Source organism: Montipora capricornis, chromosome 5 (genome assembly GCF_036669925.1).
Source record: "Montipora capricornis isolate CH-2021 chromosome 5, ASM3666992v2, whole genome shotgun sequence".
NCBI lineage: Eukaryota > Metazoa > Cnidaria > Anthozoa > Scleractinia > Acroporidae > Montipora > Montipora capricornis.
The window spans coordinates 14,790,231-14,817,768 of NC_090887.1; the positions used below are offsets into that span (position 1 = coordinate 14,790,231).

The following is a 27,538-nucleotide window of genomic DNA, read 5'->3' on the forward strand; positions in this document are numbered from 1 at the left end:
TGTGTTGAGGCTCTCAATGATGCTGGTGTCGTTAAGTTGGCTGCTGGTACCTTTCATTCATTGGCACAGACTTCTTGTTCTCAGGTAATAAATAGAGAATAATTATTACTTAGTTGTGCAGATATGAAATTTCTCTTCGATTGTTGCAAAATATTTCATGAGTGAGTGCAGCAAACAAGTTAAGTTTAATTCATCACAAGAAGAGAAATTTCGTATCTCCAAGCAGCCATGTAATGTTTTCATTGTTTTCAACGCTGATTTGCTCGGCGGGTCTAATCTGCAGGTTGCAGGTAGCGGGTTGCAGGTCATTAAGGACCTTTAGGTCGGAGGACGAAAACGACTACAAGTACGAGTTTCTCGTTCTGAGCACGCGCACTTCGAAAAATCTCGGCCTCCAAACCTTATTTGCAAGCTCAGTACAGAAAATTCGTACTTGCAGTCGTCCTCGTTCTCCGATCTAAAGGTCTCTAATGTTTCACCAATGCAGAAAGTATCCTAAACATTCATAAAAGCTAACCTTAGGCCTAAAAACTTTTGTTCTTTGTTCATTGGTGAAACAATGACCTGCAACCTGCGACCTGCGACCTGCAAATTAGACCTGCCATGATTTGCTGCTTTTAAGTGTTTTTCCTAATGTAGCTTTATCCTGTTTTATTGTTTACCTCAAACTACAACTTCTATGATGTCAATGACATCAATAATTATTGTTATTTTTCATACTTTGTGTCTGTTCTTTTCTTTCTTTGATGACGGCTGTTGTAGTCACATAAGATTTACGTGAAAACAATTAAGTTTTATGTTACTTTGTTGTTTGCACTGTTATTCTACTCTGGGTTCTCACAAATAATTTTTATTGTTAGCAACTTTTTTAAAACATAAATTTTCTTTCTCATCCAGGTGTACTCCTGGGGAGATAATTCTTGTGGGCAGCTTGGAAGGAAAAAGAGCATGGCTATAGAGCCTAAAAAAGTCAGAGTAAGACCTTGTGAATAAATTAACAACATTAAGGCTGGTGTTGACCTTGTTATGATACAGACCTCCCTCCTTTTCTTATGTTAATCATGTTGTTGTCATGGTGATAATTATTAGTAAGAATTGACACAAGAAAAGCAGTGAGGTTTCTATCAAAAGAAGGTCAACTCCAGCCTCACTTTCATTCATAGGCCAGGTAACTAAGCACACAATTATTGTAAAATGGACTTAGTGAGGTGGGTTTGATTCCTGTTTTGTCATTGACGAGGCATTTGAAAATAGTTGTACATGAATATTTTGGGGAGAATGTTTGTACCCTTTTCTAGTACATGTATTTGTTTAGTAATGAAGGTACTCACACTACAAGTATTTTGACTGTTGTCGTGTTGCTAATACTAGGGAGCTTAAGATCTACGACAATGACATCAACGACAACGCCACGAAACAGTGATATCATTGGTTAAAAGAGCATAAATAATCGTGCTGCACGTGCGACACGGATTATTGCTCATATTTTTGCAGTTCTCTGCATGACGACGATGTGAAATAACCAAATTTTAGGTTTTGACGACAACGTGAGCATGCAACAGAGAATCTTTCATTCTCTATTTTCACTCTGAAATCGCTCGTACCAATTTATTTTTAGGATACTTAGCCCATATTGTAGGACGTGAACGAGATGGAATAATCGCGAAAGACTTATAATAAAGCAAAGTTTTATTTTGAGGAGACGTTTTCGTTGACGTCGCTGTAGATCTTAAGGTCCCTATTTTTATCAAAAACAGTAATGGAATACATGTACAGGTGTCATAATGCGATATCAGTTTTATGACAGGGAATTGCTGAATGTAACCCTTCCAGTTACTAACAACATCCAATAGGACACTTTCCTTTGGCAAGCCGTAACACTAATACACGAGATCCAGGTTATTTGTGCCAGTCGAGAACAAGATGGCATCCAAATGCCAGAATGGTATGGCATCACGATTGATACCGAGGGACGTACAGTGTACCGTGAGACTGACATGATGAGGATGCATTCTTGATCTTGATCTCAAATGCAAATATTGTTTATTTATCTTAAAAATGGTTTTGTTATTGTTAATAATTATTTTGGTTTTGTTAACCCTCTTGCTCCTAAGGGGTTCCCCATGGGATAATTAAAATAATAATTATTATTGTCTGATGGAAGGCTGAGTGAAAAAATTAAATATGATTATAGTGGCACTCATAGAATAGAATGGGTTAAATATAATTTTCGTAGTTCCCCTGATGTGTGTGTTTGATTAAGGGGTGATATTTTTAGGATGAATTAGTTGCTGGTCACTCTGCACAATAAGGCTCAATGACATATGAACTGTTGTATAAATTCCTTTCACAATTTATTGCATTTTGCTCCTTTTGCTCGTCTTGATAATTAAAATTTTTCTCTCTGTTAGTGTTTTTCAGATGTACTGATTTGGGATATTGCAGCTGGTAGCCATTACTCTTTGTTCATTGGTGATATGGCACCCAGTAAGACTGATGTCTATGTCTGTGGTCGTCAGCCAAGGTACATTTACTGATTATAAGTGAAATAGATAAGTGATCCATGCACTTATTTGGGCAAAATAATTGAGGAGGCTCGAAAGGATTTTTAGCTGCGTCCGCGCCCAGGTTACACATGCCTTAACTAAGAAACTTGTGTCAGCTGAATGAATCAAATTTTTCTATCAAAAGTAGCACGGACAACACACCAGAAGTGAAAATGTGGTGTAAAATCGTGCGAACCAGAAAATAATAAAACCTGCTGAAAGAAATTGTCTTAATCTCGAAATTATTTTGGCTTGGTGACCTATCTTGATTTTTTGCATGCACGTATCATTCAGGATGGCAATTCAAATAATAAAGTTTCGGGGAACTACGTTGTATAAAATGCCTTTTTCAATGTATCTTAAATTCTACTAGATAACCTTTTGTCATACACTCTTAGAAGTTAAAGAATTTAGGGAGATTTCCAAAAAAGAAAGAAAAACAGGAGGTCTCTGATTGAAATTTAGAGGGCCTTTTTGTGGACCTGGCATATTGCCATGGTAACCCATATGACGTCATAAGTGCCCTTAAAGTATAACCCAGCAATAGAGTGGCAAAGATATTTATAAAATTATTTTCCCTACACTACGAAATATCGTTTTTTGGTATCTTAACCCTTTTTGAGCCTCCTTAACCCTTTGACATCCAAACCGGCCTAAACCGGCCAGACTATTTTACTCTAACGTCTGACGATTTTTTTGGTCAATGGGGAACCCCTGGGATTCAATGGGTTAAGTAATATTTTTTCTAATAGACACCTAAAATATTGAGTAGATTATTAAAGGGAACTTTTTGTTTGTATCAGTGCTATGCCCAGTATTGCTGCGACCATGAACAGCATGAGAGACAGTCGTTCATTGCCATCCATACCCAGTGATGACAGCAGTGTAATGATGTCAACACCTAAGGAAAGGCCTGTATTGTCAACCTCACAGTCATTTGATGATACAAAAGAACGATCACTTCAGCACAGCAGAGTGGAAATTGTCAGACTAACCATGTTCAGAACGGTTTGTAGTACTGTTATGAAACAATACAAGTGTTGCCTGTCATAATAATAATAATTATCGTTTATTATCTAATTAATTGAAAGTTTACTCCAGGGGAAGATAGTGCCCATAAGAGTGGAGACGTACTTGTATCAAATAAGTTTATAATTTAAGTAAATTGACTGCAATTGAGAGATTAGAAAGCTGACATTTTGAGTGCCAGTCCTTCCTCAGAGTGAACAGTAAGAATATTGTGTTCCCCTCTAGAAATACTAAGTCATTAGCACTTGTGTTTTGTTAGGTGGGACAGCTGCGGAGTGTGGCAGCTACCACAGAGCACTGTGTTTGTATTGCAGCCAGGTTAGCAAATTCCATTCTCTGTTACCATGGCCTTGTGTCATCATCATCTTCATCGTCACTTACATTTTCATAGTTAAGATCCTCATCTTCAAAATCATCACTACTTCCGTCACCTTGACTGTCACCGTTGTAAACCAGCACCATCATCCACCTTTAAACTTACAGGAGAACCATACTGTAATAATTATAACTACATGTATGACTGTTATAATAATTTTATAGAGAACTTACCAAGGACGACACTGCCGCCAACAAGAATTTCGTCTTAAAATAATAATTATTTCTCCTTATTGTAATAATTTTGTTATAACTCGAAGTCGTTTGGAATGGAAAGTGTAGACGGTATATCAACGTTGCAGGAATAAAATTGGCATGAATGGTGTGATTGTTAGGGAACAAAATTAAAATGTTTTGTCCGCTACACAACCTAAAATTTGGTTAATTCACGTCATTGTCAGGACAAGAGCATCAAAGAAATGTACGAAAATGCAAAAAATTGACATGGAAGGTGTGCAGAGCTATTGTTTCTGCCCATTAAATCCATTGTTTTGTGGCATTCTGGCAGCTGTCGTTGCCATTCATGTGTTAGCTCCCTATGATCCCAACATTTTTCACTCTGGCCCATAATTATTGATATATCAGCATTAAAGGCCAGACCACAGCACTGGGCCCAGTTGTTTGAAAGCCGATTAACATAATTAGTGTAAACTTTTGTTTCATGTGTTTTCAGCTTTTTGGTGACAGCCTCCTTTGTTTATTTTTGTTTTCAAGATTGACTTCTTCAAAAGTACGGTTTTGCCAGAAATTAGTGTTAACAGCATTAATTTTAGGAGTAGAGAAATAAACTACTTGGTTAATTTTCAGTCTGGGATTAGCATCAATCGGCTTTTGAACAACCGAGCCCTGGAGAGTAGGTTGCCATTGTGTTTCATATTGTGTTTTTCAACGTTTTCAAGATAAAGGACACAGAACCACAAACTTTTGGTTGTCAACTGAGCGATAGCCCTCTGAAAAAGTGCAATCCAATTTACACTCAGGGGCACCCAACGAGAATATAGTTCAAAACCACTTGAACATATCATTGTATTTTGGTATTTAAACAGTAGATATAGGCATATTTTTATCCCCTAAAAATTTTTCATATGTTCGGATTTCCTAGCTGAAAGTCTAGTGATCCGAAAACTATAGGGATCAAAAGTTACTTTTTCGAAAATGTCAGCCAGAAAAAAGGCTCCCGAAAATTCTAGGTGACCTTTTTAGGATAAAAATCCGTTTAAAAATGGGCAATTATACCATGTTTCAGATGTTTGAAAATCCTAGGAGAGGCAGGCAAGCAAGAAATTTTACATCAAATGTTCCAAAAATTCTAGATCTCCAATCGTCTTCCGAACAGATATTTTCCGAAAATTGACATTGGGTGCCCCAGTACACTGTATACATCTCGGCAATTGGAGCATTGTCAATGATTAACTCTGCGACCCTTAATAAGCAAGTTAGAGTATTTAATAGTTATTGATACATGTATACAGTAATGTAGTGATTATGTTTGTTCCCGACCGGTGTTTAATTCTTACCTTGTAGTGATAAGAGGGGGAAGCTTGAGGTTGTGAGTGAACTTGCCAGTAAAGAGAGGTTATTTTACTACCAGTTGGCTCTCATCTGGCAGGCTGTTCTTGTACCATTGCTGCAGTCAGGTAATTCAAGTTATGTTGGTTCAGCAGTACATGTTCCTGCACCTTCAATTAATTTGGATCTCCTCTTTTAGTGTAGATTCACAGACAGTTTATTGATTAAAAGAAATTATTTTCAATTACTAATGTACATGTATCAATTAACTTACAAAAATAAACCTTTTTGGCCTCACCATCGAGACTGTACAAATTACCTGTAAGCAACAAATTTGATTATTTCATCTAGGAAATGCTGCTTTTGTGATGGCACTTGCCAATGCTTAATATTCCAAGTAATTCAGTGTTGGCTTTAGTGATTGTTGGTAAAGTCTGCTTACAAGCCAAGTGGCCCATTAGGCCAGAGCTTATCCCAGTTTCTGTAGCATGAAGCGACTAGGCATATTTCTACTCTCCCCTGGATGGGATGCCATTCCAATGCAGGGCTACCCCCAGCATTAAATTCGCTGGTACCCAGTTATACACTTGGGTGGAGAGAGGCACCGTGAGAGCAAAGTGTCTTGCCCAAGAACACAACACAATGTCCCTGGCCAGGACCCCAACCCAGACCACTCGATCCAGAGTCGAGTGCACTAACCATGTACTCACCGCACCTCCCTTTAGTGATTGTTAGGCGCTTTTTTGGCTTTGCCACATTAAGAGGAATCAAGGTGGCTTGGCGGTTATCAACAGTGCCTTCCACCTCTGCGACCCTGGTTCAACCCTTGGCCCTGAGGTCATACGTGGGTTGAGTTTCAGTCAATCTCAATTCGACTCCAAGGGTTTTTCTCCAGGTACTCCAGTTTTCCTCCCTCATCAAAATCGACTCTCAGTCAATTACATGCAGCTGTGGGTGGATACCCTCGATAGGGATAACTAACAATTATTCCATGAGCGCGCGTTGGATATGAGATGATAGATAGCCAACGAGGCGCGTAGCGCCGAGTTGGCTATAATCATCTCATATCCAACAAGTGCGAGTTCTGATCAATTCCGAAGTACGCAAAAAGGTAAATAATGATTGTAAACAATATTTATTATTCCATTCGCGCTTGTTGGATATGCGACTGGTTATAGCCAACGAGGTGGTATTTACCATCTCAACGTGCGCTCATGGAATAATTGTTAAGCATTCATCCCTTTCATTGAAGTTTATTTCAATAAAATTGGTATTATTATTATTATCATTATTATTATTATTATTATTATTATTATTATTATTATTATTATTACTAAAATGCATAAAGCTTGTGGGGCTAGTTATAGAATGAAACAATTCAAAATCAACAAACCAAACAGCATAAAGAAATCCACCTGGAAGGAGGAATGAATGAAATCAATTTAGATTCACAAGAGAAAAACAGTTGCAGTTACTTGTCAATATTGAAGAACTGCTTCTGCAAGAAGCTACCTCCCAACTATTGTTATACCAATGTACAAAAGACACCCACTAGTTCAAGGCTGCTACCTAATGGTAGCCCGGTCGCCTGGGGCGCCTTATTTGCAAGTGCAGGCACCAATTTCTAAACAAGTAGCCCGAACAGATGCCACACTTTCTTGTAAATTTGATCCCAGCTGGAATTAATTAATTCTGGGCTCTTGAAAAAATGACTCGGGCTACTAACTTGTAATGTTGGAAGCCCAAAGGGCTTCCAGAAAATTTTCTTAGGCCGCAGCCTTGTAGTTAGTTGACTACTGGATGTCTGAACATAACCAATAACGTACTAAGAGTGGACAGACTGATTGTCAGGCAATAGCTTACTCACTCAGTTTGTTTCACTTGTTAGGTGAAAAGGGTGCCAGACTGTTGGTCAACAGACAGTTGATTGTTAGTTTAATATCTGTCAGTGGGCTGTCAGCTTAATGTGGGCTGAAAATGTCTCTACTTTCTTGCCCTTTTACTTGGAACATCCCCGGGCACATTATTGCTCTTACCACTAGGCTACTTGGCAGGTACAAAACACAGGTCACAGGTCACAGGTCATTGTTTTAAAAGGGTCACAGATCCACATCTAAGGTTGTTGTTTTACCAATACAGAAAGTATCCTAAACATTCACAAAAGCTAACCTTAGGCCTGGAAATTTTTTTTAAGGCCTAATTAGGCCTAACCTTAGCTTTATGAATGTTTAGGATACTTCCTGTATTGGTAAAACAATGACCTGTGACCTGTGTTTTGTACCTGCCACTAGGCTACTGTACATGTTTGCTACCTGTTAGCATTTCAAGTTGTTGTTTTACTTGACTGTATTTTGCAGAAGTATGGATTTGCCTTAGCTTACAACAGATGGGTCACGTTTTGGCACCAATTATCAAGAATTTTTATGAGGTCATGAAGTGTGTTTCCACAAATCAGTCAGGGGCCACTGAGCTTGTTTCATCGATGACAAGTTTCCACAAGTTATTTAACTTGTGTTGGTCTGATGAATTTCTGCAAACTTTTGAAAGGTACGTTGTCAGGTTTCAATCTCCCCTGTGATTTAAGAAGTTGCAAATCTTGGACTTTATCTAAATCCAAGCTCAATGTATATTGTATTAAAATGTTATGCGAGAAGGCTTTATATTTGTAAGACATTGAACTTTAAGTTTTATTGATAACTTTTCCTTAATCGGAAAGCACATTTGGACATTAATTTGTATGTAAATCTGAGCATTATAAAATTAATACAGATGTAATATTATTATTATTGTTGTAAGAGTTTGTAAAGATCACTGTTGAGTGCTGTTAAAAATACTTTAAAAGTGTTCTGTTGCTCTCTTTTGGTCTCTTTTTAGAATGCTAAGAGATTCTTACAAATGTGGTTTAAAATCATCGTTAATCTTGTGAAATAATTTAATAAGTATAAGTTCACAATATTGTTTGCTTAAGACAGCTTTTAATGCTCGTGCACCCCAACTGTATTGTATTAATTTTAAATGTCTCATTTTGTTTCTGGTGACAAGTATTAATTAGATTTTAGATTGCATTTTGAAAGATTGAGGCTACTCTTTTTTCAAAGTCTCATAAGTGTCACCTGTATTGAAGATAATATGGCTTTATAGTTTACTTTGGTGATTTAATCTTCTTGCAAGCAGTGGTTTCAGTAGGTACTGACAGCTGACGAAAAGCATTGGCTACTTCACTTTGAGAAGTCGGCCACTTGTTTTTCCCTAAATTGGAGTAATTAAAGACAGATTCTTTCAAACCAAAGATTAAAAATCATTTTGACAATGACAACAGTGGGTGACATTGTACAATGTACTCTACTCAGACTAGCCACCAACTTCAACTTTCACTGAAAAATTTGAATGTACATGTACATTGTACATGTACTTCTCCTGTAAATGAAGGCATGGTTTAGCCATGACTTTAGCCACGAGTGCAGCGGAATCTTTCTGCAGGTACCGGAAAGCATTGTGTTTTTGGTTACTTGGGATTAGTCTTTATTTGGAGTTGCTTTGTTTTGTGTCCTTTGTTTCTTGTGTTTTACATAATTTCTGCTCCGGTATCTGCAGAAGCTGCCATCTAGGGGGGGGTGCACACCCTCCCCCTTCCTCCTTGAGATGTCCTGAGGCTTTCTAATAGAACTGGTTTTCTGCCAAAAAAAACACGTCACCTGCCAGCTACACAATTCCTTAGTGGTGCACGGCCCTTCCGAAGAAAAATCCTGAATCTGCCCCTAGAGTAAAGTCTCCCTCATTATATTATCATACAACCTACTAGGCTTAATGTTCAACTTCTAAGCTCTACATGTGTTTCCTTATTTTTTTGTCGACAGATACTCTGAGAGTTTCAGCAATGGAGTTGCCTATGGTGTCTTCACGGCTTTTTCAAATGTATCCAGGTATTTATTTTAGAAAAGGATTAATAAGCAATTACACAGTTGCATGCTTAATGACCTGACCGGAGTTGTTTGAATCAATGGTAAGTCAAAACCATTGCCCACATAAACATCTTGGAATTGTCTTAGTATACATTGTAAACTGGTAATGTTGGTTTTCACAAATAATAATTTTATCTTTGAGCGACCAGGGCCTTTGAAATTGAGACTGGAGCAAGAAAATGTTCACCTACAGCTGACCTTATGATTAAGATTCAAAATAATAAAAAAACTTGAATACAAAGGTTGGATTTGAGATTAAATATTATTTTAGGCCTAATTAGAAAACGTTATTGCTCCTTAAAGTCATTGAGATTAAGATAAGGATTCAGATTAAGACTGAGATTAGGAGCAGTAACTTTTTAGCCATTAGTAGGCCTAAAATGATGTTTTATCTCAAATCCAACCTTTGTCGGTTAGTATTCCATGTATGGTAGGGTCATACATGGTATTTTGGTGCTTCGTTTCGCTGTTTTGCCGTTTTGTTGTTTAGTAATGTTCCAATTTGACTGCAATTTGAGTAAATCTGAGTTTAATTGTTGTTTTCAGTGACATTTCATCACAGTGCCAAGCTGTATTGTGTGACGTTCTTGATGATTCAGCCCAGGTATTATTAAATCAGTAATTAAAAATGATTCATGCTTCTTGAACTTAGTTTAAAGATCTCTGAATGACGTTGATTTTTTGTTATTGGGATGAAAGCAAAGAAATAACATTAATTTTGCTGTTTTGTCCGTGAAATTCCGCTTGAATGCATGGTAAACATCAGAACCAGAAATGAGTGTTGTCTGCAGTAGCGTGTATATGATAATCGAAGGCTCTTAACCTATTGACTCCTGGTGGTTCCCCATTGGCAAGTAAAATCGTCTGGCGTTAGACAGAGTAAAATACTACATGTGTGGCTGGTTTAGGCTGGTTTAGGGGTAAATGGGTTAAAGTGTCCCTAACCCCAAAATATTTTTTCGCTGAAATGAATCTTTGCACCAGTTCGAGATGCATTTGCGGCCATTTTTTCCTTTTTCTAACAAATCCTGCCATTTTATAGGCTTCGAAAGTTGCGAAAATCCAACCATCTGTTGTTCAGTCAGAAGGGGAGTGGGTCTATTCCTGATTAGACATCACAATCTACTTTGTATGCATCTTTACAAAGAGTTAATGTAATGTAAATCAGTTTGTGACGTCAAATCAGGAATAGACCCACTCCCCTTCTGACTCGGTCATGAACAAAAGATGCTTCGATTTTCACAACTTTCGAAGCCTAAAAGTATAAAATGGCAGGATTTGTTAGAAAAATGAAAAATGGCCGCAATGCGTTTCGAACAGATGCAAAGATTCATTTTAGGGAAAAAAATATTTTGGGGTTAGGGGCACTTTAATCTACAATCCATCACACTTACAGTAGCATAAGGCTTCACTTGATTTCATTTCTGTCATATATATCAGAACCAGAAATCAAGACAAACATGTACAACCCATGAATAAGCAAATACGGTCGCTAGAAAAACATGAGGCATGGGTACATACATACATGGACTTTCGTAAGGTGACCTCTGAAACTTCTCTGCATGTCAAAAAGTCTATCAAAATTGGGATGTATAGCAGTTTGTGTTATTATCTCAATTCCCATTAAAGCAAAATGTAACTTGAAGGAGAGACATTTGAGATGTTGAGGGCTCCTATAGATCCCTCATACACTGTAGTTTTCAAGTTTAACCCACTGACCCATGATAGTACTGACACGTATTAGATTTTGCATTGTCTAACACCAGACAATTTTACTCGTCAATGGGGGAGGGGGGTGGGGTTCAGGGATCAATGGATATAATCATAATTACCAGATAATAATCAGGCCTCCATATTATGACGTCACTGCCAAGCCTGCAATCTTCGTCTCATTGGGAGTACCTTTAACCAAAGTTGAACAAGAATAATTATTGTATTTATTTTTATTTTTATGCTGTTTGCATAATTATTTGTATGCATGCCTCCTTAAGCTCCTAAGCAACCCTCGTATTTGCCCATGAAGGAGATGGACAGTGTAAAAAAGTGTAAGTTTCCCAACACTTTCAAATTACAGAAATTGTTGATGACATTGGCCCGTGTCAAAGTAAATGTGTAAGACCTTCATCATCAGAGTATGTAATAATAATGTATGTAATAATAATGTAGAGTGTAAGTCCTGTTCTAAGGGTTCCTTCTCTATTTTTAGGGTTTTGTAAGTTCTGACAATGCTTTCCAGTTCGTGATGCAGTTTCCACTTTTGAAGATGCAGCATTATAGGCTGATTGTCGGAAAATTGCACAACACACTACAAATGACTGAGGTAATGGCTGACAACTGAAACCTGATTTCCCCTTGTGCAATAAGCACAAGCAAAACTGTGAAGATGGGTGCATGAGCATGAATTAAGCCGAAACATAAGTGCTAGCAAAGAAACCTTTTCCTTCCTTGCAGTAATGTGCTTTACTTCACCTTTATGTAGGCATTAGCATCAGAAGGATAAAAAATCAAATCAGATAAACCCATGCTATCATATGAAATCATAGGTTTGTTTTTGAGGAGAGGGGAAAACCTGGGTATCCAAAGGAAACCCTAATGGAGCACAGTAGAGAACTAAGAAACTCAACCCACATAATGACACTGAGTCTGGGAATCAAACCCGGTCATAATGGTGGAAAGCAATAATTGCTCTCGCCATCGTACCGTCCCTTCTTCCTGTTCATCAAAAAGTGCATTTTCTAATCCTGATTGGATTTGCAGGTTCATCTAGTTATTAGGAGAACACTTGGCTGTTCTACCTTCAAATTTCTACAGTAACATTTTCATTTTCATTATGTTACAGTAACCTTACAGTTATGTACACAATTATTTAGTTGCGTATTTCATACAAAATTAATGTATTTCTCCATGCAATTGCTAATGTTGCGCTCATATAACTACGAGGATCATAGCTTCACTTGATTTCATATCCGCTGTTCAATATGTGATTCATTTCATATATAATTTCTTTCATTACTATTATAAATTATATGATCATCCTCAAAGCAATGAAAAATTATTCCAGATACAACAGATTCTCATTCTTTATATCCTTTTGTCCCTCAAGAAAATAAGATGTACAGTAAGCATGCCCCTTTCCTGTGTTTCAAAATGATGACCCAGGCTAGCTGTTGATATTGGACATTATGAAACCATGCATTAGTAACTATTATACTTATCATTTAAAACTATTGTAATTAGTATGTGTAATCAAATGGTTTTCTCGTGAAATTAGGAAATAATTTCCCTAGAAAACCATTAAAATACTTTTAATGTCGTGGGTGACAAATCACGCTCACAACCGTAATTGTAAAATCGCTCGAGTACTTTATCCGACTGCTCGGGAAGAATCATCCCCAGGTTTTTCTCAAGGCTATTTTCATCACACCACTTCTCAAAAGCTCTCACCCAGTTAATTGTGCTCTTTCACATATTTAAATTTTCTGCCGCTTCTTTTAATTTCGTAACTTCTTCAAGGGTGACTGTTTTAATCTAGACGCCATCTTGGCTCTGATCGAGATACAAGAGATGTTGCCATGGCAATTTTGTAATTTCACATGTGAAATTATAAATTAACGCTGAAATTTCACGCCTAAATTAAGGAGTAATTTGTCATCCATGATATTAACTATTGTTTAAAACATTGCCTGGTTTACAGAATAGTGCAGAAGATTGTGCACGACTTCATGAGGAAGCTAGAAGATGGGAACAGTTCATAACTTTAGATGAAAACAGGCAAACACAGGCTGAAGTCACCCAGAAATTTTGGCAGGACTGTCCAGCTAAAATTTTAGTAAGTTGTGAGCATTTTTAATTAATAAAATAGTTAAGAGACTGGAGAAATGGCAAATAGCTCAATTACTTACCTTTTCGAGGGCTTGACGAACACTCACCAAAATTAATGTGGCAAATTGTCGGGTTTTACACACATTGTGTAACACTGCTATGTTGACAATCTACTCTACCCAGGTTCAATTCTTCCTTATTTGACTCCATAGATTTATTCTGAGGCACCAGCCGTAAATAACTTACTAGCTCCAATAATAATAATGATAATTACGTCAGAAAAATTTAAAGGGAGAGAGCATTATAACCGTAACACTAACTACTCTGAATTAATGCATTTGTCTTGCCATGGATCTTTGTGAGATAATTTTAACAACTGTTGATGCATTTTCAGGAAGCATTTAAAGATTGCCATAGAAGACTTTTGAGGAGCAGTAATGTTCACAGCCTTTTTCCATTAAAAGGAAACAGGTTCTCATCACCTCTCTTTGTGTTGTTTGATGACTTCTTTCTCCATTTTCAGGTATTTTTCAACCTGGTGCAGTATTTACGTGGTACAAATAATATAATAGGCGTGTCTACATGTAAAACACAGGACACATTCCACAGGTTAAGAGTAGAAGTCTCTGCTCAGCTGATGAACAACAAAGCCAAAAGTTTCCCTCTAGACCTTAAACAATATTTTTATAGAGTGATTAATTAGGCCCAGGAGACACTTTAGGTGTTCTTGATTATCTGTAGCACAGTGACATGTACCCTGACCTGTGACATGTGACCTTTTTTTTGACCCACCAACAAACAATGAATGCATTTATGATCTGTCTGAGTATTTGCAATAGCGAGCAGGAGTTATCCATTGAAACTTCTTTACAAAATCAGGAACAGTATTGCATCTGACATGCAAACTATGGAAAGGTGCTACTCTGGTTTAAAGTTTATTGAATGTAACTTAGGGTGCTTTCCCTTTGTCAGAACTGGCTGGCCAGACCCATCAGTTTGCAAAGAAAAAGGAATAATTTGAAGGAACACTTGCATGATAATGATAATCCCTCGCATTCCTCCAGAAGAGTGTACATCATCCTCAAAGTTTGTTAATTTGGAGGCATTGTAGAGTTACCGGTAGTCCTTTCACATGCCTGGTCTGGCATGTCAGTTCTTTCTAATGGAAAACCTCCTTAGTTACAAAGTTATATAATTTGGTGCAAAAACTTTGTAACTATGTACGTTGTAGTGATGAAACTTTAAAACCAGAAATTATAGGATCAAACTACATGTATGTCTGCATGATTGTCAACCTTGGTGCAATTTGAACCCACAATTGTCATGGGGAGGGGGGCAGAGAGAGGACATTGTGGGTGAGAACAGGGGGAGGGGAGCTGACAACAGATTGGTACAGTGCGACAGTAAAAAAGTGCAAGTGTACTAACAAATTTGATGAAGGTTACATAATTAACGTTCCAAGAATTAATGTTATTTGGTCATTTTGCAACATTCTGGGCCAATTTGTGTGGATGTTTAAGCAGAATTAAAATATCTTGGTTGGCACAGATACTTTTTATAATTATATCCTGAAATGCTCCTAATGTGATGCTTACAGATTTCAATAAGCTTCACAAAATGTCGCGTTGCTCTTCTTCCGAACTTCAACAATGTGTGTCGTCAATAATAATTATTATATTAATGTGACAAAGTGTCCTCCAAATGCTTCTTGTGAATTAAGGATAAACAGCTTCATTTACAGTAATGATTTCAAGTTTGAGTGAGGCCTAACACTACTGTGAAGTATTTTATACCCAATTATTCCATCAGAGATCAACCCTAGTATTGGAATTGGGCCAGGGTGGGATTTGAACCCACGGCCGTTGCTCTACCGACTGAGCTACAAGGCCAGGACAGGAGCAGGCCGTGGGTATGTGAGATCTTATTCACAAGGACAAATTTGTCCTTGTGAATAAGATCTCACATACCCACGGCCTGCTCCCGTTCTGGCCTTGTAGCTCAGTCGGTAAAGCAACGGTGATCAAAATCCGAAGGTCGTGGGTTCAAATCCCACCCTGGTCAGAGTTTTTCTCTGTCCTTGTGTGGGCCAAATTCCAATACTAGGGTTGATCTCTGATGGAATATTATAAATTGAGTGTGAAATACTTCACAGTAGTGTTAGGCCTCACTTGAACTTGAAATCATTACTATCAATATGCTGGGCTTAGGGTTAATTAGGACAACAACTAACGATTATCTGCATTTGCCCTAAGCTTAAACGTTTACCCTTATCTTATTTTGGAAATTTTGTATTCTCTGATAATATAAATAATAATTATTAGTATAAATACACAGGTGATTATACAAAACCGTGCGCTTTCATTGGCTCACTATCTTGGATTATCAGCTGATAATCACCTCAACTGACAAAATGGCTGCCAGTAGTCGTTTTGCCACTGTAAGTGAAGATGATTTCGCGTTGAAATGTTTTTTCTTTCTCTTTTTTGAAATAATCACCTGTGTATTTATACTAAAACAATATTATTCGCCTCAGGCTCAGTGATGATCGGTGAATATTCACCGAGACGAAGTCGAGGTGAATATTCACCGATAATCACTTTGCCTTCAGCGCATAATTGTTAAATATTGTGAAAACCTTGGTATAAAATTAATATTATGATCATTATTCCAGACCTGTAGCTATTAACTGTAATTAATAATTATGTTGAAAATCCAATGTAGGAAATGAAACTCCCCTATCCTAAGGGTATATTATATCAAAGTTCCAATGTACTTAGGTACTCTACTATAATAATAATAATTATTATTATTATTCTTATTGTTCTTCGTTTTGTAGTCGGCAAAAAACGTTCAAGTTTTTCCATTGGCCACAGTTTGGGCTGAGGGCATGGACGATTCCCAGGGAGTCATGTGAGTTAATCAGTACTTTAACTTGCCAGTTAAATGCTGAATACGTTCTTCAACCTTGTCTGGTTTTTGTTGGGTAATCCCTGCCCATTCAGATGTGCTGTGCAAAATTAATAAAAGTGTTGTTTGAATTCACAGGAATGGGATAAAAATCACCACACCTGAAGAAATCTTGCTTGTTTGTGCTCCGTCAGCAGTTGACAAGGTAACAGATTATTAATTCATTTTTGCTAATCCAGAGCATGACAAAAAGGCTGTCCGATAGCCTGGGGTTAGTGGAATGACATTTTCGGCTAGCTTTCGTATCACAGTTTGCGTGGCGGGTGAGCATCAATTGACCACTGACGATTGTGGCATTGATGGTTGCTTTTTTCTGATGCCAAACATCTGCCATACAGTATTTAGCAGACAGTTCAAGAAAGAAAGTGAAACAATACAAATCTTTTCTTCTTTTAAGGGCCTGAAATCATCCTTTTAAATCATATTTTTAGCTGGTCTTAGTGGTCCGATGACATCATTGTAGTTTCGACTGTGCAACTTGCCCCAAACTTCCAGTTTTTGCTGAACCAAATCTTACGAAGATTAAAAACAAAGGCTTGAAAAATAATTTGAGTAGAGCAAGCATGAAAGCATTGGCAAGCTCTCATAGGTGTACAATTTGAGCTTTAATGTTTGTTCAAAAATTAACTTTTCCATTGGAAAATAATACATCAGCTGACTCATGAAAGCCCCTTCTCATGTCAAATCACATACATCTCAATGAAGTATTCTTATCTTGCGAACTGGCCAATAATAAATATAATTGTTATAACTCTTTGGGTTTCTACTCAATTTTAGGACAATATGCTTGTCTTTATTGAGGAATCTTTCAGAAAATTCTGCACCCTGGTTAAATATTCAGAATACTGTGAGTCATAAGTTCCAGGGTGTACTTTGTAGCCCATGTTTGATTAAAATATTACAGCCCGGGTCTGGGGTTGTCCTAAAGCCCGGAATCCGGAATCAGGAATCATTACCAATACAGAGAGTAAAAACTATCCTAAACATTCGTAAAAGCTAACCTCAGGCCTAATTAGGCCTAAACAAACGTTTTTAGGCCCAAGGTTAGCTTTTATGAATGTTGAGGATAGTTTTTAATCTCTGTATTGGTAATGATTCTGGATTCCGGATTCTGGGTTTTAGGACAACCCCGGGTCTGTCTGTTAATTAATTAAAACTGAAAGTTCTAACATGTACATCGCCCGCAAGAGCATCCAGATGCTCTTGCGGGCTAACATGTACATTGCGACCTCTAAAATACTCTTTCACATTCAAAATTTTGATTCAAGCACTTTTAACTGAAACCTTGTAGGTGTACAGTTGAGTGTTTAGGGTTCTATTGTATTGTATAATACAGATGAAAATAACAGAGAATTAGTTAATCAAAGCTACATGTACCTGCATGTATTATTAATTAAGTTATTTTTGTGCATTTAATTGTTTCAATTATCCTCATATTCAATAAAAACTTGGGGCTAGCTCCTCAGAGACTTCGGCAAGTAAGGTGAAATTACTGCTGGCCCGAAGGGCAAGCTGGTGCTTGGAATTTCTTCTTACCTCAAGTGTAACTCTGAAAGAATAACCTCTCTTTTCATCCTTCTCAATGATTTCCTTTGTTGTCATTAAGGTACCGGCTGTTTCACTTATATGGCTGTCTAATTGAAACTATGATTTTTTAGTGATTTCTATTTATTTTATCCCTCATTTCTACATAGTTAGTCTAGGGACTGGTTATGAAACCCTGGGAATATCAAAAGCAGGAACAATACAGTCGCAATTAGATGTTGAACAGACCGTGACCCTGCGCAATCTTTTGTTTTTGGTTCGCAATTTAATTTCGAATAAATTAGTCGAAGCTTTTGATTGGTTATCCTGCAGGAAAAAGCGTGTTTTTGTCGGGTTTTGTGCAGGGTCAAGGCCAAAAAAGCGAACAAAAACATGAAACATAGAAACTTGCCGAGTTTCATAACCAGCCTACATCTATTAACTATGATTTCTATAAACGTTTGGTCAAAATACTTTTAGCTTAACCTCTCCTAACCATTGAGTGAGAATCATATTTTGCTTTGGCCAACGCCAAAGGTGTGAATGGGTTAACCCATTGACTCCCAGGGGTTCCCCATTGACGAGTAAAATCGTCTGGCATTAGACAGAGTAAAATACTAAGTCTGGCCGGTTTCGGCCGGATTGGATGTCGATGGATTAAAGTTTTACTGGAATTTGATATTTTTCAAGATTTCTTACTCCCTCATGGCTGTGTCTAAGTAAGATCTCTGTGAGAGGCTCACAGTACGTTGTCTACTTTGGTTACATAATTTTACCACTTACTCCAGTATATACATAATATTATAAACCATTTGACACCTAAACTGGCCAGTATTTTACTCTAACGCCAGACAATTTTACTTGTCAATGGGGAACCCCCAGAAGTCAATGGGTTAATTGTGACCAGTAGTGTTTATCGGTGATGTCTAATAACATGCCTTACGAGCGCACCCCTCAACGACTTTTTTTCATTTTCGAAACTAAATTTAGGTGGTCGTCAATACAATACAATACAATACAATACAATACATACATAATTGACCGCTCCCCATAGGGGCTTTTCGGGGCCACTGAAACTCAACGAAACGACAGAACAGAACAACAACAACTGTTAAGAATCCTAACTGGCCGGAGGCAAACCAGTTGGCTATTTACAAGTGCAGCTGGGAAGTTGAACCAGGGACTACCAGGAACAAATTCAACGAGTGGTCCGAGCGGGTCTTGAACCCAGGATCTCCGGATCTCAAGGCAAGCGCCCTAACCACTGGGCCACACTGCCTCCAATCAAATGTCAATCAAATGTTCCCTTGATGAATTTGACTGCTGCCAAGTGAACAGTACTATTGTCATGGAAACATTTGATTGAGGTTCACCCAAATTAGGAAATATTTTTAAAAAGTTGTTGAGAGGTGCGTGTGACTGATAACCACTGTAATATGTGCAATGGCCTTTCCTTCACCCATGCTGACTTCCTGGTTCTTTTGATATGAACATGCTTTTGGAGTGACTTTAAGGACGGTGCCTACTATTGTTATTGCGCATACATTCTGCGGATCTCCAAGTACTCGGATTTCCTATCAGTAGTGCTTACTAATGCTGGGATATTTTTGCGCGGTTTAAATTTATGCGGAGAAAGCAGAACTTAGCAAGGGCTCTTGGTATCCAAAAAGAAAATTGGGGGTAACCGTGCATTTTTCAGAGATAATTAAGCTAGCTTTAATTTGGAAAGGAACGCCATACATTGCTTTGTATTTTAAAGCTTTTCCTAATATTGTTGATTAATTATCTTTGAAAAATGCGTGGTTACCGGTATCCCCAATTTTCTTTTTGGATTTTAATAACACTTGTTGAGATCTGCTTTTCCCGCATAGTCATAAAACTTCGCAAAAATACCTTTGAATTGGTAGGCACCGTCCTTAACCCTTTCCCTCCTGAGAGAGGGTCTCATAGATTTTACTCTTTCGATGTTGTAGGCTGATTGGTTATTGACTATAAATCAAGCAGTGGCTAACATTATCTCCAAGACAACCACCTACAGGTATGCAATACAAAGCGTGATAAGCATCCTTTTCATTATTTTTTTTTTACAAGGGTTACCTTGTCGATGCTTAAGGCAATTTTTTGTGGACAGTGGCAGTATGCATAATGATCCTCAGATTATCAAAAAAAGGAACTTTATATAGATGTCTAGTCGTTCTAGCGCTGGAGCACTAATTGGGGACACTGTAAACTGAAATTAAAGGAGCTACGTCACGGTGTTGGATTTTGAAAAGTTTAGCCTCAATTTATCAAAAAGATCGTTTGTAATCCGTTTCAATCTTCTGCATCTTTCACCATCCTGGCCATGCTTGCATTTGTTCTTGTCTCTTTGGTTCTTATCTTCCCTAACAAATTGTTATTTCACTATTTCCCCATTACTTAAATACAATTTTTATGTCTGTTTTTGAACCCAAAATATCGTGACCGAGTTCCTTTAACAATTAACGCAATCAAGTCAAGTGTTGGTTTTTGAGGAGAGGGGAAACCAAAGTACCCAGAGAAAACCTCTCGGTGCAGAGTAGAGAACCAAGAAATTCAACCCACATATGACGCCGGATCTGGGAATTCAACCCGGGCCACATTGGTGGGAGGCGAGTGCTCTCACCACTGCGCCATCCATGCACCCAGTTTTGACGCAAATTCCTGTAAGAGTGACAATGAAACTTCGTGTGATGCGTGACATCGTAAACGAATATTAGCATGATGCATGAAAAGGCCCCCTCTTCCTGACAATTTCGTTGGTGCCTTAGTATCTCTGTCTGATAGTTAAAACTATGTACAAGGTAATTTGGTTATAGGGCATAGTGTGCAAGGCATAGGCAAGTGTGATGTCACTTAAGATATTTGTCTTGTTTTTCCTTGTGGCCAGTCTCGGAGCAGATTCCCTCAATCCAAAGACTGGAAGTTTGATGCCAGCTGCAGCTCGTGAAGCAACCTACACTTACGAACATGATGCCCTTTATCTTGGAGCATGTTACCACGGAATGTGGCTACGTGGGAAACCGCATGGACAGTGAGTATCTCCTGTCACTCATTTCATTATTTGTAAATATTACCTGTCCCATTTGGACAATAGGATGAACAAAGCAAAGAGGTTTTTGAGCCAACTGTGTTTTTAAAGTACATAGTTGATTATCTCGGAAAGGAGACACTCTGTAGATCACGTCCAGGTGTCTGCCTTAAGAAGGTATCCACTTAATGGGTGGATATTGTAACTTAGCAGGAGTGGTGGATTAATTATGGTGGAAGCACTACCCTTCTTAAGTCAATCTCTATATTCCATGTTTGGTTCTCAGAGGGTCATGTTGGTCGCAGATTTTGTTGGTTCCCCAGTCTGAATCAAAGTCAAAGAAAATTGAAATTCCTTTCCATTGTCTTTCTTACATTACAAAGCAGTTGTGACCTCTCAAGCGAAAACGTTCGTTAAGGTATCCGTGCAAATAGCCAAACGCGCGGCAAGTGGACAGATAAAAACGGGTACTGAGGAAAGTCGCTCTCACGGGTAGCGTGAACTATCAAACGACCAGAGAAAATTTTGCACGGATGAACTCGCACGACTGAACGACTGAAGAAAACTTGAAAACGGTAAGGTTGCACGACTGAACGGCCGAGTAAGTTTTGGCGACGAACGAGGTTGAACGTCATTGAACATTACGAACGACACACCGTGAAGAGTTAAATTACACGGGTTATTGAACGATGCAAAACTTGTCTTTTCATTGTTAACACTAGCAAGGTATCGGGACCTAAGCGATCTGTTAAGATCACCGATCGTTTCACATGTACCTCCGCAAATGTCATTTATTGCATAACCTGCACGTTATGCAATAAATTATACATTGGTGAGACAGGTAGACGACTAGGTGACCGATTCCGCGAACACCTTCGCGATGTTGAGAAGAATGACAAGGATGCATCCAAGCCAGTCGCTCGCCATTTTAATCTGCCTAACCACTCCAAAAAACACATGGCTGTCTGCGGCCTTTCCCTACATCTAGGTACGACGGAAAGCCGCAAGAATCTGGAACAAAAATTCATCTTTCAAATCGGCACCCTTAATCCTCACGGTATTAACGAACGCTTTTCATTTAACTAATATATTCCTATTTTTCACGTTGCCACTTTACCACCAATAGCGTAGCTCCTACTCTACTATAAAAACTACACGTAACCCATAATCCCTCGATTCGCTCTGACGAAGGGCTAACGCTCGAAACGTCAGCTTTTAGAATCTCTGTACGGTGGCCAATTTACATTATCAACTCCGTTGATAAAACCAAATCGAAAACATCGGAGACTTTCGTCTCAATATTACGTTGTTAAACCATTTTATATAAAATATTTCCTGGCGCTTTAGATCGAGATTGGTACTAGACATTCATTTATCGGCCCTAGTGCGTAGTTCATCAAATTTTGTTCAGTCCAGCGCAACACGACAATCCGGAAACTTGCATAAAATGGTAGGATGAACGTAAAGTAGTTTTCTCAAACCCTTTTTTTTGCGCTGGCTCCATGAACGTATTAATGACAAAAGAACTAAAAAAATATGGTTTAGAAACCCAAGAATTCAGAATTCACCTCACACCAGCCGACAAGTGAAGAATTTTGACGTTTGCCGACAAAAAATCCGCAAGTGTACGGCAGCCTTTCCATGTCATTCGCAGTCGCAAAAAAAATAACTTTTAAATTGTACGGGAATAAAGATGAGAAATGCGTCGCTAACAGTAAACTGAAAGATAACTCTTGTTTTAAGTCCTTCATTTCCTCTTTCACTGTGAATGGGATAAATATACCACAAATGCTGCATGGCAAAGTATTGTAACGTACACCCAGCATGGTGAATAAGCCCAGATCTGAAATCAGCCAAGCCGCCTGATTTGACGTATATTCTTCGAGATACGGCAGTTCTCAAAAATCACAAAAATCCCAGATGATTTAAAGAGATTTCAGCTCGGCAGGCATGCCGAGATCTCGAGATTTTGGTATATCTTGCTGCTGGTTGTTGCTCATTTGTGTTGGCAAAACAAAAGATTCGGGCATGTCCAGAGAATAAAGCAATGTTTGTGATGATGTCAAAATAACCAGGAAAAGATCCATAACTTTCTCATCCTTGTTATGTGTAACACTACTGGTATTTTTAAATTTGCCAACTTTTGTGGGTTCGATTCCCAGACTCGGTGTCAAATGTGGGTTGAGTTTGTAATATGTTGGTTCTCTACTCTGCACCGAGAGCTTTTCTCCGGGTACACCGGTTTCCCCTCTCTTAAAAAAACCAACTTTTGACCTAGGGCGCTTTCCATTACCAAGAAATTCCGGAAATTCCGGTTGGGATGTAAATGGAACACACGTTTTTGGTTCGTTCCACTGGAAAATTTCCAGAATAAACGGAACTTCTGAAATGGTAGTCCTGTTTTCCCGTTGAAAACTTTCCGATGGAAATGTGTGTTCCATTTACAACTTTTGAAATGTCTTACCACTTCCAGGCTATTCACGGCCACATTTTTAAAATCACAATCACTGGGCGGCGAACGGACCTGAGTTAAATGGAACACGTTTACCCGATGGAAATCGCAATCACTGGGCGGCGAACGGACCTGAGTTAAATGGAACACGTTTTTCACCCGATGGAAATTTCCACCGAAATTTCCAGAAATTTTTGTAAATGGAAAACGCCCCTGATTTGCTTTCATTGTTAATTTCAGTTTTAATATCCTCAATTAGTGCTCCAGCGCTAGAACGACTAGACACTTAAATAAAGTTCCTTTCCTTTCCTTTTTTAATATATACCTTGTATGGTACATAAAAAGTGAAATTTTAAGGTTAAAGTTGTACAATATCTTTCTTTTTGGTGCAGAGATTAACTAATTATGTGCAAATTTTTAGCGGTGAGATGCACTGGCCTGATGGTCGACATTACACTGGCGAGTTCAGAAATGGCTTACATCACGGGTAACTGAATTGTTCATTGTTTTATTTTCACACAAGTTCTTGTGTAAGATATTAGTCTAACAACGAATGTCTTTCCCTTTGATAATCTTTCTAGGATCGATGATTGTTTTATTGCTAAAAATATTCTATTTTTGCAGAGAGGGTATGCTTATTTTTCCACCCAATGTCGCGGAACACTCTGAAGAAAAATACGAAGGTCATTGGAATTGTGGCAAAATGGCAGGTTTTGGCAGAATGAGGTTGGTTATTAAACAACACAGGTACTCCTCAGTATTCCCCGATTTCTTCTTTCTTTCACCTATCCCAGGCCTCTGTCCAGCTGGGGCCCGTTTCGCGAAAGTCTCGATACTTTTCGGGCCATTTTCGGGTGTCACAATTTCCTCTGTATCTCATGAACGGAGAGGATTTGAGTCGTCAAACTTCACAGTCAGTTTGCTTTTTAATACCTTGAAAACTTGTTAAAAGATCGGCTACCCTGAACAAGCGGTTGGCAGTTTGACAAATGGCTTTTTGTGCCCGAAACTTTTTCGGGACCTCGAGAAACGGGCCCCTTGTTTTTCATCTGTTGGTCTATGAATACATTGATTGTCTTGTGGGCCATACATTCAGTCACCCTATATGACTATTTTTATTTTATTTTATATGAAACTCTCTATAAGACTTTTGTTGATGGATGATTCATGCATTAATTGTTCTTACCATCTCAGTTTGTCCATCCATTTGGTGGTGTATTTGTCCATCCGATCCATTGATCAAAAGTTCCAGACTTTTTTAGTTCCGTAAGTCTTTCCAGCATAACTGTAGCATGAAAACGGAACTTTTATTCAAGAGAACATGAATGCATTGATGACTCTATCACTGCAAACTTCCTGTCATGTATTTTAGTCAAGCATCAACAATTTTCTGTTAATGAAATTGTCTTCCTATACATTGTGTTTGCAGGTTTTGCAATGGTGACATATACGAAGGATACTGGCAAAAAAGCAAGCGGTGCGGTCATGGCTGTATGAAGTCTGGCACTATGTATTCGTCAGGGGCAACTATGTACATTGGAGAATGGTTTGACGACAAGAGGTCAGGATATGGAGTGCTCGATGACATCCTAAGGTAAAATGAAAAGTAGCTGCTGCTGTTTTTTCCTCTTAGAAATTTTTGTCTCGCGGGAAAGAATTGCAAATGAATGTATTGGATGTAAATTGGAAAAGTTCGGGATGTTCTCTGGAATGGCTAAAGCCATCAAATTTTGTTTATTGGAGCTCTTTGACTTGTGCCTTAAAATTGCCACATACATGACGTATTTTTCTGTTTGTGATTTGGTGTGGGGCAGGCACATTACACTCTATGTATGCTAATAACATTATGCCTTTCAGGTCATGTGACAGTGTTAAAGGAATACTCCTTATAATTTTCTTTCAAAGTGGCTATTCGTACGGGACTCGTGTACCGACCAAAATTTGCTATTCATACGGGAGTCATCTTAAAATGATTATTACAGGTTCAATGAACACTCGGAAAATCTTACTTCTTCTTTCATTCTTTTATATACAGTTCAGCTATCAAACAACGGCGGCATTGATGCCTATTTAATTTCACGAAGTACCTTCTTTGTTCGATGTCACCGGCCATCTAACCTGCCTTGTGTTTCACGCATTTAAGTCTAAATACCCATTTCAAATAGCGCTGATAAACAGTGAGCCTCAGCACCCATTTTAAAACGGTTAGCTTTCAATAACTGCGTGGCTATGTCGTTTAAGGTTTGGGTTAGAACCTGTAATAATCATTCCAAGAAGACTCTTTCTTTTTGCAATCCCAAAATGATTGTCAATAGATAGACCTTTAAAGACAACATAGCCACGCTCCGAGCAATTGCTAGTTTCAAAACTAGCCATTGCTCGGAGCGTGGCTATGTTGTCTTTAAAGGTCTATCTATTGAGTCTTATTGAAAACTTCCTTACATTGCTAATTGACTGTCTTTTAATTTTATTATTTTGTAGGGGTGAGAAATACATGGGTATGTGGGAAGCAGATAGTCGCCATGGTCCTGGACTAGTTGTAACACTGGATGGTATTTACAATCAAGGGACGTTTTCGCAAAACAAACTTACGGTGCGTTGAAAAAGAAAATAGTTGCAATTATTGTGAAGGGTTGGTAATTGTCGTAAAGCGGATGAAAGCTTTTTTTTGGCTTGCTATTGGCGAACAGTAGCATCGTTAAGTGGAGCATCCATCTCATGCTTGTGGAGTGCTTTCATTGCTGGCAAATCCTGACACAATAGTCTCTGTGGTTATGCTGTCTCTAAAACGTACCTGGAAGACTTGAGCTGTGCGCGTTGTTTAAAATACTCTTTTACCTTTTTATTTTTAGGGAAATGGTGTTCTCTTGTGTGACGACAATACTAAGTACCAAGGAGAGTTTTTTGGCGATTGTTTGCTGTCTGGCAAGGTAGGAGAGACAGTTTTAGGTTGTAGTGAAATATTTGGAGCTTAAGCAACGACAACGGCGACGGCAACGAGAACGTCATCACAAAATATAAATTCGCGTTATTTTAATTGCTTCGTGACTATTTCAACCTTTTCAATATGACAAGGGTGTGGTATTTCCTCAAAAATGACACTCAGTCTGGTCGGAACGGCATTTAATTTAGGGAAGAAAACGAAAATTTATCCTCAAGTGCTGACGTTCTTGATAAGACCTCAAAATTGGTTATTTTACGTTGTTGTTTTGCTGACGACGGCAAAGAAATGGACAAAAGTGAAAAACGCGCGTGTGGCGCGTGCAAAGCTATTGTTTTTGCCCACTAAATATGCAAATTTGTGACGTTCTTGTTGCCGTCGCCGTTGTCGTTGCTTATAAGCTCCTTATAGGGAGTTTAAGATCTACGACGCAACGGCAACGAAAACGGCACAAATCAGCAAAAACAATAGCTTTGCACGCTCTGCACGTGCATTTTTAGTTTTTGTGCATTTCTTTCACGTTTTCGACAAATCTGCGACGTGAAATGACCAATTCTCAAGTTTTAAGGTGATGTTACACGAGCCGACTTTTAACGCCGATTTTTAACGTTGTTGCGTTAAAAGTTGCCTCGTGTAACAGGGTGCACTGGGCGATTTTTAACGCAACATTTTGTTGCGGCAACATGTTGCAGGTTTTTGAAAGCGATTCAAAAACCTGCAACATTGTTGCCCGAATGTTGTTGGTGTTGGTGCGTGTAACACCCCCGCCGCTGTCTTTTAACGCGACATCGTCAAGAGCTAACTCTCTTATTAGGGAGCTTACGAAACGACGACGCCGACGGCAACGACGACGCTACAAAACAATAGGTTTAGTGAGCAAAAACAATGGCTCTGCACGCTCTGCACGTGCGTTTTACATTTGTGTACATTTCTTTGCCGTCATCCCCTAAACGACGACGTGAAATGACTAAATTCAAGGTTCTGTGGAGGACGTTAGCACATGACGATGAATTTTCAGTTCTCTCTCTACGCTTCCAACTCACTCATACCAGTTTAATTCCTCGACAGTTACTACACATTTTTAACGCGAAACTACATGAAATAGTTTCTTAGTGATATGAATAACGCGAACTTGTATTTTAAATAAAGTCCTCGTAGCCGTCGTCGTCCTTGTTTCGTAAGCTCCCTATTAACTGATGATATACCCCTCTTTCCTCCCTCTGCGTAATCCAATTTCTCGTCCAAATAATTCGTTCCCGATTTCTTTCTTTTTCATCTTCCAAATCGTCTACTAACAACAGAACCTGAATGATTTTCAGCCGCCGTCTTCTTAACTCATTGTCCGCCATATTTGTCGAGCAG

General features: G+C 38.4%; 1 protein-coding gene across 1 annotated transcript in view; it reads left to right on the forward strand.

The window, feature by feature from the left end:
• LOC138049597 (alsin-like) overlaps positions 1-27,538 on the forward strand; it is a 50,516-nt gene that overhangs the window by 5,366 nt on the left and 17,612 nt on the right. The window contains exons 2-22 of the mRNA XM_068895967.1: positions 1-84; positions 898-975; positions 2,412-2,524; positions 3,350-3,554; positions 3,835-3,893; positions 5,475-5,587; positions 7,817-8,006; positions 9,317-9,382; positions 9,968-10,025; positions 11,628-11,741; positions 13,116-13,250; positions 13,638-13,766; positions 16,080-16,153; positions 16,289-16,355; positions 19,708-19,772; positions 20,643-20,786; positions 23,657-23,722; positions 23,860-23,961; positions 24,665-24,829; positions 25,717-25,828; positions 26,088-26,165. The exon at positions 1-84 is cut by the window's left edge and continues 13 nt beyond it. Of these exons, the coding sequence (XP_068752068.1) occupies positions 1-84; positions 898-975; positions 2,412-2,524; positions 3,350-3,554; positions 3,835-3,893; positions 5,475-5,587; positions 7,817-8,006; positions 9,317-9,382; positions 9,968-10,025; positions 11,628-11,741; positions 13,116-13,250; positions 13,638-13,766; positions 16,080-16,153; positions 16,289-16,355; positions 19,708-19,772; positions 20,643-20,786; positions 23,657-23,722; positions 23,860-23,961; positions 24,665-24,829; positions 25,717-25,828; positions 26,088-26,165 (2,217 nt within the window). The remainder of the gene's footprint in view (positions 85-897; positions 976-2,411; positions 2,525-3,349; positions 3,555-3,834; positions 3,894-5,474; positions 5,588-7,816; positions 8,007-9,316; positions 9,383-9,967; positions 10,026-11,627; positions 11,742-13,115; positions 13,251-13,637; positions 13,767-16,079; positions 16,154-16,288; positions 16,356-19,707; positions 19,773-20,642; positions 20,787-23,656; positions 23,723-23,859; positions 23,962-24,664; positions 24,830-25,716; positions 25,829-26,087; positions 26,166-27,538) is intronic.